General features: G+C 48.5%; 1 protein-coding gene across 3 annotated transcripts in view; it reads left to right on the top strand.

Annotated features, from left to right (window-relative positions):
- The window catches only part of NDUFAF7 (NADH:ubiquinone oxidoreductase complex assembly factor 7), a 133,096-nt gene extending 119,808 nt beyond the window's left edge, over nt 1-13,288 (top strand). For all 3 annotated transcript variants that reach the window (XM_063917578.1, XM_063917577.1, XM_063917576.1), the window contains exon 10: nt 12,868-13,288. In XM_063917578.1, coding sequence (XP_063773648.1) covers nt 12,868-13,071 — 204 coding nt within the window. In that variant the 3' untranslated portion in view covers nt 13,072-13,288. The remainder of the gene's footprint in view (nt 1-12,867) is intronic.
- The last annotated feature ends 1,576 nt before the right edge of the window (nt 13,289-14,864 follow it).

The following is a 14,864-nucleotide window of genomic DNA, read 5'->3' as shown; positions in this document are numbered from 1 at the left end:
GGCGCGCTACCCGCACCACGCTATTTTATTCTCCCTCCAAGGGGGTCGTGGACCCCCACGAGGGAGAAAAAGTGACGGTATGTCGGGTGTCGGGATTCCGGTGCCGGTATACTGTGCACCGGGATCCCGACAGTCGGCATACTGAAGACCGAAAAAGGTGTGTATACTGGCGCCGGCTGTAGGTCAAGTAATGATAAACATAGTACAAATAGGATTAGGTAAAATATAACCACTATTTTATTAAACAATCTTAACAGATGCAGAATATTAAAATATTATAGCAATTGCTAAAAGTAGTAAAATGGCAAAAAAGAATAAAATAGATATAATGATAATAAGGAACCACTGGTTATGTCCTTTAGGTGTAATGTCCCAAATCTCTGACTAGGACTCTATTCCACTTAAGCTCACAAGTTCAATTGAAGAAATATATGTTGTTACCAGACTTGCTTCCGGAAAGGGAACCCCCTAGGAGTCTCATACATGAAGATCCAAAATTGCAAACGGGTATATCCGGGTCTGTAGGTGACTTGTGCTGGAGTTTTATCCGGTGGATGCAAAAGAGTCCATAGTGCCAGAGTTGTTATTGGAAAAACACCTTGTGGTCCTTACACAGATAGCTCAACGCGTTTCGCTGGTCTTGTAGCTGCCAGCTTCCTCAGGAGCATACTGAAGACCACCCGTTGGATATGGACGGGGCAGTGTGTAGGTAGCCCTGTGTCTAACTTGCTGCAGTGCTCAACAAGGTCTGACATGCAGCAGAAATAATAATTGTCTCAATAGTAATACAAAAACACTTTTTAGAGAAATGCACACACACAAGAAAAGGAAGCGTTAAGTATTAGCACTGAGCATGCAACTGGTATTAAACATTCTGAACATTCTGAATAAAGACACTATTTAGTATACTATGCTTTTCTCTGACGTCCTAGTGGATGCTGGGGACTCCGTAAGGACCATGGGGAATAGCGGCTCCGCGGGAGACTGGGCACAGCTAAGAAAGATTTAGGACTACCTGGTGTGCACTGGCTCCTCCCACTATGACCCTCCTCCAGACCTCAGTTAGAATCCTGTGCCCGGCTGAGCTGGATGCACACTAGGGGCTCTCCTGAGCTCCTAGAGAGAAAGTATATTTTAGGTTTTTTATTTTACAGTGAGATCTGCTGGCAACAGACTCACTGCAGCGAGGGACTAAGGGGAGAAGAAGCGAACCTACCTAACTGGTGGTAGCTTGGGCTTCTTAGGCTACTGGACACCATTAGCTCCAGAGGGATCGACCGCATGGAACCGGCCATTGATGTTCGGTCCCAGAGCCGCGCCGCCGGCCCCCTTACAGAGCCAGAAGCCAGAAGAGTCCGGAAAATCGTCGGCAGAAGACATCAGTCTTCACCAAGGTAGCTCACAGCACTGCAGCTGTGCGCCATTGCTCCTCATACACACTTCACACTCCGGTCACTGAGGGTGCAGGGCGCTGGGGGGGGGCGCCCTGAGCAGCAATAAAAACACCTTGGCTGGCAAATATATAACAATATATAGCCCCAGAGGCTATATATGTGATAAATACCCCTGCCAGAATCCATTAAAAAGCGGGAGAAAAGTCCGCCGAAAAAGGGGCGGAGCTATCTCCCTCAGCACACTGGCGCCATTTCTCCCTCACAGCTCCGCTGGAAGGAAGCTCCCTGGCTCTCCCCTGCAGTCTACACTACAGAAAGGGTAAAAAAGAGGGGGGGGGGGGCACTAAATTTAGGCGCAATATACATATAGCAGCTATAAGGGGATATAATTTAGTTAATCCCTGTATTATATAGCGCTCTGGTGTGTGCTGGCATACTCTCTCTCTGTCTCCCCAAAGGGCTTTGTGGGGTCCTGTCTTCTGTCAGAGCATTCCCTGTGTGTGTGCGGTGTGTCGGTACGGCTGTGTCGACATGTTTGATGAGGAGGAGCAGGTGCCTATAAATGTGTTGTCACCCTCTGCGGGGCAGACACCTGAGTGGATGGACTTGTGGAAGGAATTACGCGAAAGTGTCGACTCCTTACATAAAAAATTTGACGACATGCCAAATGCGGGGCAGCCGGCTTCTCAGCCCGTGCCTGCCCAGACGTCTCAAAGGCCATCAGGGGCTCTAAAACGCCCGCTACCTCAGATGGCAGACACAGATGTCGACATGGATACTGATACCAGTGTCGACGACGAAGAGACTAATGTAATGTCCAATAGGGCCACTCGTTATATGATTGAGGAAATGAAAAATGTTTTACACATTTCTGATGTGACCCCAGGTACCACAAAAAAGGGTATTATGTTTGGGGAGAAAAAACTACCAGTTAAATGAAGTGTGTGAAGTAGCGTGGGCTTCCCCCGATAAAAATTTGGTAATTTCTAAAAAGTTACTAATGGCGTACCCTTTCCCGCCAGAGGATAGGTCACGCTGGGAAACACCCCCTAGGGTGGATAAAGCGCTTACACGCTTATCAAAAAAGGTGGCACTACCGTCTCCGGATACGGCCGCCCTAAAGGAACCTGCTGATAGAAAGCAGGAGCATCTCCTGAAGGCTATTTATACGCACACTGGTATTATACTGAGACCAGCTATTGCTTCAGCATGGATGTGCAGTGCTGCAGCTGCGTGGTCGGATTCCCTGTCGGAAAACATTGACACCCTAGACAGGGACACTATATTGCTAAACATAGAGCATATTAAAGACGCTGTCTTATACATGAGAGATGCACAGAGGGATATTTGCCGGCTGGCATCAAAAATAAGTGCACTGTCCATTTCTGCCAGGAGAGGTTTATGGACTCGGCAGTGGACGGGTGATGCAGATTCTAAAAGGCACATGGAAGTTTTGCCTTATAAGGGTGAGGAGTTGTTCGGGGATGGTCTTTCGGACCTAGTTTCCACAGCAACAGCTGGGAAGTAGGCATTTTTACCACATGTCCCCTCACAACCAAAGAAAGCACCGTATTATCAGGTACAGTCCTTTCGTCCCCAAAAGAACAAGCGGGGTAGAGGCGCGTCCTTTCTGCCCAGAGGCAGAGGTAGGGGGAAAAAGCTGCAGCATACAGCCAGTTCCCAGGAACAAAAGTCCTCCCCCGCTTCTTCTGCTAAGTCCGCCGCATGACGCTGGGGCTCAACAGGCGGAGCCAGGTACGGTGGGGGCCCGTCTCAAAAACTTCAGCAATCAGTGGGCTCGCTCACAAGTAAATCCCTGGATCCTTCAAGTGGTATCTCAGGGGTACAGGCTGGAATTCAAAACATTTCCCCCCCGCCGTTTCCTCAAATCTGCCTTGCCAACGACTCCCTCAGACAGGGAGGCTGTGATAGAGGCAATTCACAAGCTGTATTCCCAGCAGGTGATAATCAAGGTGCCCCTACTTCAACAAGGACGGGGTTACTATTCCACAATGTTTGTGGTACCGAAACCGGACGGTTCGGTGAGACCCATTTTAAATTTAAAATCCTTGAACACATATATAAAAAAATTCAAGTTCAAGATGGAATCGCTCAGGGCGGTTATTGCAAGCCTGGAAGAGGGGGATTACATGGTATCTCTGAACATCAAGGATGCTTACCTGCACGTCCCCATTTACCATCCTCACCAGGAGTACCTCAGATTTGTGGTACAGGATTGTCATTACCAATTCCAGACGTTGCCGTTCGGCCTGTCCACGGCACCGAGGGTATTTACCAAGGTAATGGCCGAAATGATGATACTCCTTCGAAAAAAGGGAGTTTTAATTATCCCATACTTGGACGATCTCCTGATAAAGGCGAGGTCCAGAGAGCAGTTGTTGGTCGGCGTAGCGCTATCTCAGAAGGTGCTACACCAGCACGGTTGGATCCTGAATATTCCAAAGTCACAGCTGGTTCCTGCGACACGTCTACTGTTCCTGGGGATGATTCTGGACACAGTCCAGAAAAAAGTGTTTCTCCCAGAGGAGAAAGCCAAGGAGCTGTCATCTCTAGTCAGAGGCCTCCTGAAACCGAAACAGGTGTCGGTGCATCACTGCACGCGAGTCCTGGGAAAAATGGTAGCTTCCTACGAAGCAATTCCATTCGGCAGTTTCCATGCCAGAACTTTTCAGTGGGACCTGTTGGACCAGTGGTCCGGATCGCATCTTCAAATGCATCGGTTGATAACCCTGTCTCCAAGGACCAGGGTGTCTCTGCTGTGGTGGCTGCAGAGTGCGCATCTCAAAGAGGGCCGCAGATTCGGCATACAGGACTGGGTCCTGGTGACCACGGATGCCAGCCTTCGAGGCTGGGGGGCAGTCACACGGGGGAAGAAACTTCCAAGGACTTTGGTCAAGTCAGGAGACTTCCCTACACATAAATGTTCTGGAACTAAGGGCCATTTACAATGCCCTAAGTCAGGCAAAGCCCCTGCTTCAAAACCAGCCGGCTCTGATCCAGTCAGACAACATCACGGCAGTCGCCCATGTAAACCGACAGGGCGGCACAAGAAGCAGGACGGCGATGGCAGAAGCCACAAGGATTCTCCGATGGGCGGAAAATCACGTGTTAGCACTGTCAGCAGTGTTCATTCCGGGAGTGGACAACTGGGAAGCAGACTTCCTCAGCAGGCACGACCTCCACCCGGGAGAGTGGGGACTTCATCCAGAAGTCTTTCAAATGATTGTAAAACGTTGGGAAAGGCCACAGGTGGACATGATAGCGTCCCGCCTAAACAAAAAGCTACAAAAGTATTGCGCCAGGTCAAGAGACCCGCAGGCAATAGCTGTGGACGCTCTAGTGACACCGTGGGTGTTCCGGTCGGTTTATGTGTTCCCTCCTCTTCCTCTCATACTCAAGGTACTGAGGATAATTCGGAGAAGAGGAGTAAGAACTATACTCATTGTTCCGGATTGGCCAAGAAGAGCTTGGTACCCGCAACTTCAAGAAATGATCTCAGAGGACCCATGGCCTCTACCGCTCAGACAAGACCTGCTGCTGCAGGGGCCCTGTCTGTTCCAAGACTTACGGCGGCTGCGTTTGACGGCATGGCGGTTGAACACCGGATCCTGAAGGAAAAGGGCATTCCGGAGGAAGTCATTCCTACGCTGATTAAGGCTAGGAAAGAAGTAACCGCAAACCATTATCACCGCATATGGCGAAAATATGTTGCGTGGTGTGAGGCCAAGAAGGCCCCAACGGAGGAATTTCAGCTGGGTCGATTTCTGCACTTCCTACAGTCAGGGGTGACTATGGGCCTAAAACTGGGTTCCATTAAGGTCCAGATTTCGGCTCTGTCGATTTTCTTCCAAAAAGAACTGGCTTCACTACCTGAAGTTCAGACATTTGTCAAGGGAGTGCTCCATATTCAGCCTCCTTTTGTGCCTCCAGTGGCACCGGGGGACCTCAACGTGGTGTTGGGTTTCCTAAAGTCACATTGGTTTGAGCCACTTAAAACCGTGGATTTAAAATATATCACGTGGAAAGTGGTCATGCTTTTGGCCTTGGCTTCGGCTAGGCGTGTGTCGGAATTGGCGGCTTTATCATGTAAAAGCCCCTATTTGACTTTCCATATGGATAGGGCAGAATTGTGGACTCGTCCCCAGTTTCTTCCTAAGGTGGTATCAGCTTTTCACTTGAACCAACCTATCGTGGTGCCTGCGGCTACTAGGGACTTGGAGGACTCCAAGTTACTGGACGTAGTCAGGGCCTTGAAAATTTATGTTTCCAGGACGGCTGGAGTCAGAAAGACTGACTCGCTATTTATCCTGTATGCACCCAACAAGCTGGGTGCTCCTGCTTCAAAGCAGACTATTGCTCGCTGGATTTGTAGCACAATTCAGCTTGCACATTCTGCGGCTGGCCTGCCGCAGCCTAAATCGGTAAAAGCCCATTCCACGAGGAAGGTGGGCTCTTCTTGGGCGGCTGCCCGAGGGGTCTCGGCTTTACAACTTTGCCGAGCTGCTACTTGGTCAGGGGCAAACACGTTTGCAAAATTCTAAAAATTTGATACCCTGGCTGAGGAGGACCTTGAGTTCTCTCATTCGGTGCTGCAGAGTCATCCGCACTCTCCCGCCCGTTTGGGAGCTTTGGTATAATCCCCATGGTCCTTACGGAGTCCCCAGCATCCACTAGGACGTCAGAGAAAATAAGATTTTACTCACCGGTAAATCTATTTCTCGTAGTCCGTAGTGGATGCTGGGCGCCCGTCCCAAGTGCGGACTGTCTGCAATACTTGTATATAGTTATTGTTACCTAAAAGGGTTATTGTTGAGCCATCTGTTGAGAGGCTCTGTTATGTTCATACTGTTAACTGGGTATAATATCACGAGTTATACGGTGTGATTGTTGTGGCTGGTATGAGTCTCACCCGGGATTCAAAATCCTTCCTTATTGTGTCAGCTCTTCCGGGCACAGTATCCTAACTGAGGTTTGGAGGAGGGTCATAGTGGGAGGAGCCAGTGCACACCAGGTAGTCCTAAATCTTTCTTAGCTGTGCCCAGTCTCCTGCGGAGCCGCTATTCCCCATGGTCCTTACGGAGTCCCCAGCATCCACTACGGACTACGAGAAATAGATTTACCGGTGAGTAAAATCTTATTTTTTCTCCTTCGTCCTAGAGGATGCTGGGGACTCCAAAAGGACCATGGGGTATAGACGGGATCCGCAGGAGACATGGGCACACTATAAGACTATGAATGGGTGTGAATTGGCTCCTCCCTCTATGCCCCTCTTCCAGACCTCAGTTAGATTCTGTGCCCAGAGGAGACTGGTCACACTATAGGGGAGCTCTACTGAGTTTCTCTAAAAGACTTTTGTTAGGTTTATTTTTTTCAGGGAGCACTGCTGGCAACAGGCTCCCCGCAGCGTGGGACTGAGGGGAGAGAAGCAGACCTACTTCTGTGAGACTGATAGGCTCTGCTTCGTAGGCTACTGGACACCATTAGCTCCAGAGGGTCAGATCACTTGGGTCGCCTAGCTGCTCGTTCCCGGAGCCGCGCCGCCGTCCCCCTCACAGAGCCAGAAGATTGAAGACAGGTGAGTAACCAAAGCAAAGAAGACATCAGAAGGCGGCAGAAGACTTCAGTCTTCCTGAGGAACCGAGCAGCGGTAACGACGCGCGCCATTGCTCCCGCTGACACAGGCACTGCATGGGTGCAGGGAGCAGAAGGGCGCCCTGGGCTGCAATATAAACCTCTTTTGGGCAATATCTGGCTAAAATAAAGTGCATAGGCACTGTTTTGAAACCCCCGCCAGTATAATTATAGCGGGACCGAAGCGCGCCTTGTAATTTGGTGATTGGTTGTTTTATATTACAAGCGCTTATAGGTCTGGGGCTTTTTGTTTTCAGACCGGTGTGGCGCATGGTTGTGAGCTGGCAAACTCCTTCTCTGTCTCTCTGAAAGGCCTTATTGTGGGTCTGTCCCCTTTAGCCCAGTGTGTGTGGGGGTGTCGGTACGTGTGTGTCGACATGGCAGAAACTGAATGCTCTTCCCAGGAGGAGGTTAGTGTGAGAGCTGAACAAAATGAAGGAGTGACTCTGTCGGCACTGCCGACTGCTGATTGGGTGGATATGTGGAATGTGTTGAATAGCAGTGTGGCTTTGTTGCACAAGAGGTTGGACAAATCTGAGTTTCAGAACCAAGCATGGAGGTAATCCATGGGAGACGTGGTACCACACTCTCAGGCCCCCTCGGGGTCCCAAAAACATTAATTTACCCAGATAGCAGACACGGATTCTGATTCCAGTGTCGACTATAATGATGTGAAGTTACATCCTAAGGTGGCTAAGAGTATTCAGTACATGATTGTGGCTATAAAAGAGGTGTTACATATTATGGAAGACCCCGCTGTCCCGGAGGTTACTTTCCCTCCCTCTCATGAACTGAATGCCCTTTTTGAAAAAGCCTGCAAACGCCAGACAAGAGGTGGCACATTCCCAGGAGAATTGCTATGGCATACCCGTTTCCTTCTCAGGATAGGGTTGGGTGGGAGGCAACACCCACGGTAGACAAAGCTCTAACGCACTTATCCAAGAAAGTGGCGCTACCATCTCCTGAAATGGCGTCCCTTAAAGATCCTGCTGATCGGAGGCAGGAAGCTACCTTGAAATCTATTTATGTCACGACAGGTACACTCCTCAGACCGGCTGTGGCTTCGGCGTGGGTGAGTAACGCGATTGAAAAATGGGCGGATAACTTGTCATCGGACATAGACACCCTGGATCGGGATAGCGTGCTGTTGACTCTGGGTCATATCAGGGACGCTGCAGTCTATTTAAAAGAGACTGCGAGGGATATTGGCCTCTTGGGATCAAGGGCCAATGCCATGGCAGTCTCTGCTAGAAGGGCGTTGTGGACTCATTAATGGAATGGTGATGCTGATTCTAAGAAGGCTATGGAGGCTCTGCCATACAAGGGTGGGGTTTTGTTTTGTGAAGGCCTCGCGGACCTGGTTTCTACAGCTACCGCGGGTAAGTCCTCTTTTCTGCCTTTTGTTCCTCCACAGCAAAAGAAAACGCCTCCACATCAAATGCAGTCCTTTCGGTCGCAGAAATTCCAGAAAGGGGTCATCCTTCCTTGCGGCAAGAGGTAAGGGAAGGGGAAAAAGATCGCCGACTGTGGCAAGCTCCCAGGAGCAGAAGTCCTCCCCGGCTTCTGCCAAATCCACCGCATGACGCTGGGGCTCCCCTGCGGGAGGCCGCACCGGTGGGAGCACGTCTTCAACTCTTCAGTCAGGTCTGGGTTCTCTCGGGCCTGGATCCTTGGGTACTGGAAATTGTGACCCAAGGTTACAAGCTGGAGTTTCAAGACGTGCCCCCATGCCAATTTTTCAAATCGGCCTTGCTAGCTTCTCTTCCGGAAAGAGAGGTAGTGTGTGCGGCAATACAAAAGCTGTGTCAGCAGCGGGTCATTGTCGAGGTTCCCCCGTCACAGCGGGGAGAAGGGTTTTATTCAAGCCTGTTTGTGGTCCCGAAGCCGGACGGCTCAGTCAGACCAATTCTGAATTTAAAATCCCTCAATGTGTATTTGAAAAGTTTCAAATTCAAGATGGAGTCTCTCCGAGCGGTGATCTCCAGTCTGGAGGAAGGGGGATTTTATGGTGTCAGTCGACATAAAGGATGCTTATCTGCATGTCCCCATTTATCCTCCTCATCAGGCGTACCTGAGGTTCGCTGTTCAGGATTGTCACTACCAATTTCAGACGTTGCAGTTTGGTCTTTCCACGGCCCCGAGGATTTTCACCAAGGTAATGGCGGAAATGATGGTACTCCTGCGCAAGCAAGGGGTCACAATTATCCCGTACTTGGACGATCTCCTGATAAAGGCGAGATCACAGGAACAGTTTCTAAAAAGCATTGCGCTCTACATGCAGGTGCTGCAACAGCATGGCTGGCTCCTAAATTTGCCAAAGTCGCAGTTGATTCCGACAACTCGGCTGTCGTTTTTGGGCATGATCCTGGACACGGAACGGCAGAGGATTTTTCTCCCATTGGAAAAAGCTCAGGAAATCCAGAACATGGTCAAGGAACTTCTGAAACCGCCCAGAGTGTCGATTCATCAATGCACTCGAGTGCTGGGGAAAATGGTGGCGGCCTACGAGGCCATTCCGTTTGGCAGGTTCCATGCAAGAACGTTTCAGTGGGATCTACTGGACAAGTGGTCAGGGTCCCATCTACAGATGCACCGGAAACTAACTCTGTCCCCCAGGACCAGGGTTTCTCTCCTGTGGTGGCTCCACAGTTCTCACGTTCTAGAAGGTCGCAGGTTCGGCATCCAAGATTGGATTCTGGTGACCACGGACGCGAGTCTCTGAGTTTGGGGAGCAGTCACACAGGGAAAAAATTTCCGGGGAAAATGGTCAAGCCAGGAAGCTTGTCTGCACATAAACATTCAGGAATTAAGGGCCATCAACAACGGCCTGCTACAAGCGGAATATCTTCTTCGCGACCTGCCCGTCCTGATTCAGTCGGACAACATAACAGCCGTGGCGCACGTAAACCGCCAGGGCGGGACGAAGAGCAGAGCGGTGATGGCGGAGGCCACCAGGATCCTTCGCTGGGCGGAAAAGCATGCAAGCGCTCTGTCAGCGGTCTTCATTCCAGGCGTGGACAACTGGGAAGCAGACTTCCTCAGCAGACACGATCTCCATCCAGGAGAGTGGGGTCTTCATCAAGAGGTCTTTGCAGAAGTCACAAGTCTTTGGGGACTTCCTCAAATAGACATGATGGCGTCGCGCCTCAACAAGAAGCTGCCAACATATTGTTCCAGATCGCGGGACCCTCAAGCAGTAGCGGTAGACGCTCTGGTGACACCGTGGGTGTTTCAGTTGGTCTATGTGTTCCCTCCACTTCCATTCATCCCTAAGGTGATAAGGATCATAAGAAGAACAAGGGTCCAGGCGATACGCCTTGTTCCAGATTGGCCATGGAGGGCCTGGTATCCGGATTTTCAGGAATTACTCACAGGAGATCCCTGGCCGAAACCTCTAAGAGAGGATCTGTTACAGCAGGGACCGTGCGTGTTCCAGGACTTACCGCGGTTGCGTTTGACGGCATGGCGGTTGAACGCCAAATCCTAGCCAGAAAGGGTATTCCCGGTTAAGTCATCCCCACTCTACTTAAGGCTAGAAAGGAGGTAACGGCGAAGCATTATCACCGTATTTGGAGAAAATGTGTCTTGGTCTGAATCCAAGAAGGCTCCTACGGAAGAGTTTCACCTGGGGCGGTTTCTCCATTTTTTGCAAGCAGGTGTGGATGCGGGCCTGAAGTTAGGCTCCATTAAAGTGCAGGCGTCGACCTTATCAATTTTCTTTTAAAGGCAATTGGCCTCGCTTCCTGAAGTTCAGACGTTCGTGAAAGGCGTACTACACATACAACCTCCATTTGTGCCCCCAGTGCCTCCATGGGACCTTAACGTGGTGTTACAGTTCCTTACGTCACATTGGTTTGAACCTTTACAAACGGTTGAGTTGAAATTTCTCACTTGGAAAGTGGTCATGCTATTGGCCTTGGCATCCGCAAGGCGGGTGTCCGAATTGGCGGCTTTGTCTTACAAAAGCCCCTATCTAATCTTCCATGAGGATAGAGCGGAGTTGAGAACTCGTCAACATTTTCTACCGAAGGTGGTTTCTTCGTTTCATATGAACCAACCTGTTGTGGTGCCTGTGGCTACTGAAGCCTTGGCTGATTCAAAGTCTCTTGATGTGGTCAGAGCTTTGAAAATTTATGTAGCCACAACGGCTCGGGTGAGAAAAACAGAGGCGCTGTTTGTCCTATATGCGGCCAACAAGGTTGGCGCTCCTGCTTCTAAGCAGACTATTGCGCGCTGGATCTGTAATACGATTCAGCAGGCTCATTCTACGGCTGGATTGCCGTTACCGAAATCGGTGAAAGCCCATTCCACTAGGAAGGTGGGCTCATCTTGGGCGGCTGCCTGAGGCGTCTCGGCATTACAGCTTTGCCGAGCAGCTACTTGGTCGGGGTCAAACACTTTTGCACAGTTCTACAAGTTTGATACCCTGGCTGATGAGGACCTCATGTTTGCTCAATCGGTGCTGCAGAGTCATCCGCACTGTCCCGCCCGGTTTGGAGCTTTGGTATAAACCCCATGGTCCTTTTGGAGTCCCCAGCATCCTCTAAGACGAAGGAGAAAATAGGATTTTAATACCTACCGGTAAATCCTTTTCTCTTAGTCCGTAGAGGATGCTGGGCACCCGTCCGAGTGCAGTCTCTATCTGCAGTACTTGTATATAGTTATTGCTTAAGTTACACAAAGGTTGTGTTTGGTAAGGGTCAGGCTGTTGCTGATCTGTTTTAGTTCACACTGTTAACTGGGTTTAATTAAATTCCATGTTGTACGGTGTGGTGTGGTGTGGTGTGAGCTGGTATGTATCTCACCTTAGTTTAACAAAATCCTTTTCCTCGAAATGTTCGTCTCCTCTGGGCACAGTTCCTACAACTGAGGTCTGGAGGAGGGGCATAGAGGGAGGAGCCAGTTCACACCCATTCAAAGTCTTATAGTGTGTCCATGTCTCCTGTGGATCCCGTCTATACCCCATGGTCCTTTTGAAGTCCCTAGCATCCTCTACGAACTAAGAGAAAAGGATTTACCTGTAGGTATTAAAATCCTATTATTATTTTTTAAGAGGTCACAACATAATTGAAAAAATACAACAGTTTAAAAAAAAATAAAAAAACATTTCGTTTAAACCAAGTTGATTTAAGACAGCCACCCCATTTCGTTTAAACCAAGTTGATTTAAGACAGCCACCCTTGATAAATATGTACAGGGTGATTCAAAAGTTGCAGTACACCCTTTTGTTTCAAAAACTGTGGCAGGAATGGGAAAACTGACATAGATTCAAGATGGCGCCCATGTTTGGTACATACCCTAAAAGATACCCAAACCTTACTGGAGTATTCAATTTTCCAATTTCCTGCACAGTTTTTGAAACAAAAGGGTGTACTGCAACTTTTGAATCACCCTGTATAATCATTTAGAGTGCAGGGGCTCTCACCTCAGCACTCAAATTGTCCCTACATGTCATGCTTTGAGAATTCCTGTAGGAACAGGAAGGTTAATTACTAACCCAGTGCATGATTAAAGAAATCCACAAAACATAACCTGTACTTGACTGGAACTGAGAATCCCTGCTTTAGTGCATTTGTTATTTTTGTGTGTGCTGTGTTTTATTCTCCTGTCCTAGATTTAGTGGACAGCACTTCCATAATGTCTGCTATTTTGCTCATTATTGCAGAAGCTACAATACCATGCCCCAAAATATGATTATGCTTTACTTGTTAAATTAATTACATTTGTGTTTTGTTCCCTTGTTATATTTGGAGTTGGAATTTTCATCTATTTACATTCATTTTGTTGTATTCAGCTTTTACACTCCTGTTATATTTTACAGGTACTTCTGGAAAAAAATAAAGATATAACTATTCAACAACAGTTATTACAGAGCTACAATTTTCTCATGGATCCAGATAAAATGGGAGAACGGTTTAAATTTTTCTCCATGTTTCCAGATGGCAGATTGAAAAGTAGTGATCATAAAAATCCTAATACCCAAAATAACCCTATAGCCGGATTTACCCCACTAGAAATAAGCTGATGTAAATGTTACAAGAGAAAGTTGTTCCATGTGTGCCAAGTTGTAACAAATGGTAATCTTCACTTTGCAAAGCAGAACTATTGAAAAATTGTGTTTTATGTAGTATGATTATTTATGAAAAAAATTCTGTTTATTTGCATTATACGTTTGTACAAAAAAAAAGTCTTTATTTTATCTGCAGTATTTAAGACATTAAAAGTAAACAAAGTAAAACTTATAGGCATAAGGTTGTGTTGATGCAAATGGGAGTGGAGAGGCACGCAATGCTGAAAGGAACATTAATGTGGGGTACACATTAGGCGATATATTAGACAATAATAAGAATTTACTTACCGATAATTCTATTTCTCATAGTCCGTAGTGGATGCTGGGACTCCGTAAGGACCATGGGGAATAGCGGCTCCGCAGGAGACTGGGCACAAAAGTAAAAGCTTGAACTAGCTGGTGTGCACTGGCTCCTCCCCCTATGACCCTCCTCCAAGCCTCAGTTAGGATACTGTGCCCGGACGAGCGTACATAATAAGGAAGGATATTGAATCCCGGGTAAGACTCATACCAGCCACACCAATCACACCGTACAACCTGTGATCTGAACCCAGTTAACAGTATGATAAACGAAGGAGCCTCTGAAAAGATGGCTCACAACCATAATAACCCGAATTTTGTAACAATAACTATATACAAGTATTGCAGACAATCCGCACTTCGGATGGGCGCCCAGCATCCACTACGGACTATGAGAAATAGAATTATCGGTAAGTAAATTCTTATTTTCTCTAACGTCCTAAGTGGATGCTGGGACTCCGTAAGGACCATGGGGATTATACCTGTCACAATCCGGGTATCTGGACGCCATTTCTTACCCATCAGATGCCTCCTAAGGCTGGCTCAGCGCTCCAGGACCGGATCCCATCTGTTATCCTGATGTGTACATTCCTGTATCCTCTCCTGTCACTCTGGGACGCTGTCACAGTAAACACCATATTACACCTGGCATGGCGTCTCCCGCGGCCTCCGCCGCCGTCCCTGCTCTTCTGCATGCAGAGTGTCTGAGTGGCGATTACGTCAGCCGCGGCCTCCGCTGTGTCCGCGTGGTTGGATGTGCATCTGTCAGCCTGGCGCCTCCTGTCTCCGGTGGCCGGCGCCGCCATTACTGTTTTCATTACCACATGGATTACAAACCAAACTTCCCTCCAAGTGTCTGCATGGGCGCAGCCATCTTGGATTCTGTCATCTGATCATTTCCACCAATCTGTTCTCAGTATTGATAATCTGCATAATTGCCTAGCCAATCCCTTCCTTGCTGCAGGTATAAATACACTGTGCCTGAGCAAGGAAGGCGTCAGTGCTTTGGTTGTCAAACCTAGTTCCTGTTTGTCTCTCTCCTGTGATTGTCTTCCAGGTTCCAGCTCCTGTCTCAAGACTTCTACCATAGAGACCCGCACCAGCATTCCACCTGCGGTGTAGCCTGACTCTCCAATCCATTGTGGATTCATCTGTTTCCAGCTACAACATTACCTGCTTCCAGCTCAGCTTCCAGCAGAGTACAGCTTCCCTTAAAGGGCCGGTGTCCTTTCTACACTTTACCACTCTCCACCGGTATTATTATTTCTCCGCTCTCAAGTTCTACATTTCAGTTCATATTTCATCGCTCCCAAGTTCATTTATTATTTAACTGGTTCCAGCCAGTATCCACTCCGTGCTAACAACAGTCTGGTTCCAGCCAGTATCCACAGCAGCTGTTTTATCTTCAGCAACCCAGCTTTTCCTGGAACACCAGCTGGCACAATCCT

The sequence above is a fragment of the Pseudophryne corroboree genome, chromosome 4, assembly GCF_028390025.1.
Source record: "Pseudophryne corroboree isolate aPseCor3 chromosome 4, aPseCor3.hap2, whole genome shotgun sequence".
Taxonomy (NCBI): Eukaryota; Metazoa; Chordata; class Amphibia; order Anura; family Myobatrachidae; genus Pseudophryne; species Pseudophryne corroboree.
This window is presented reverse-complemented; position numbering and strand designations above follow the sequence as displayed.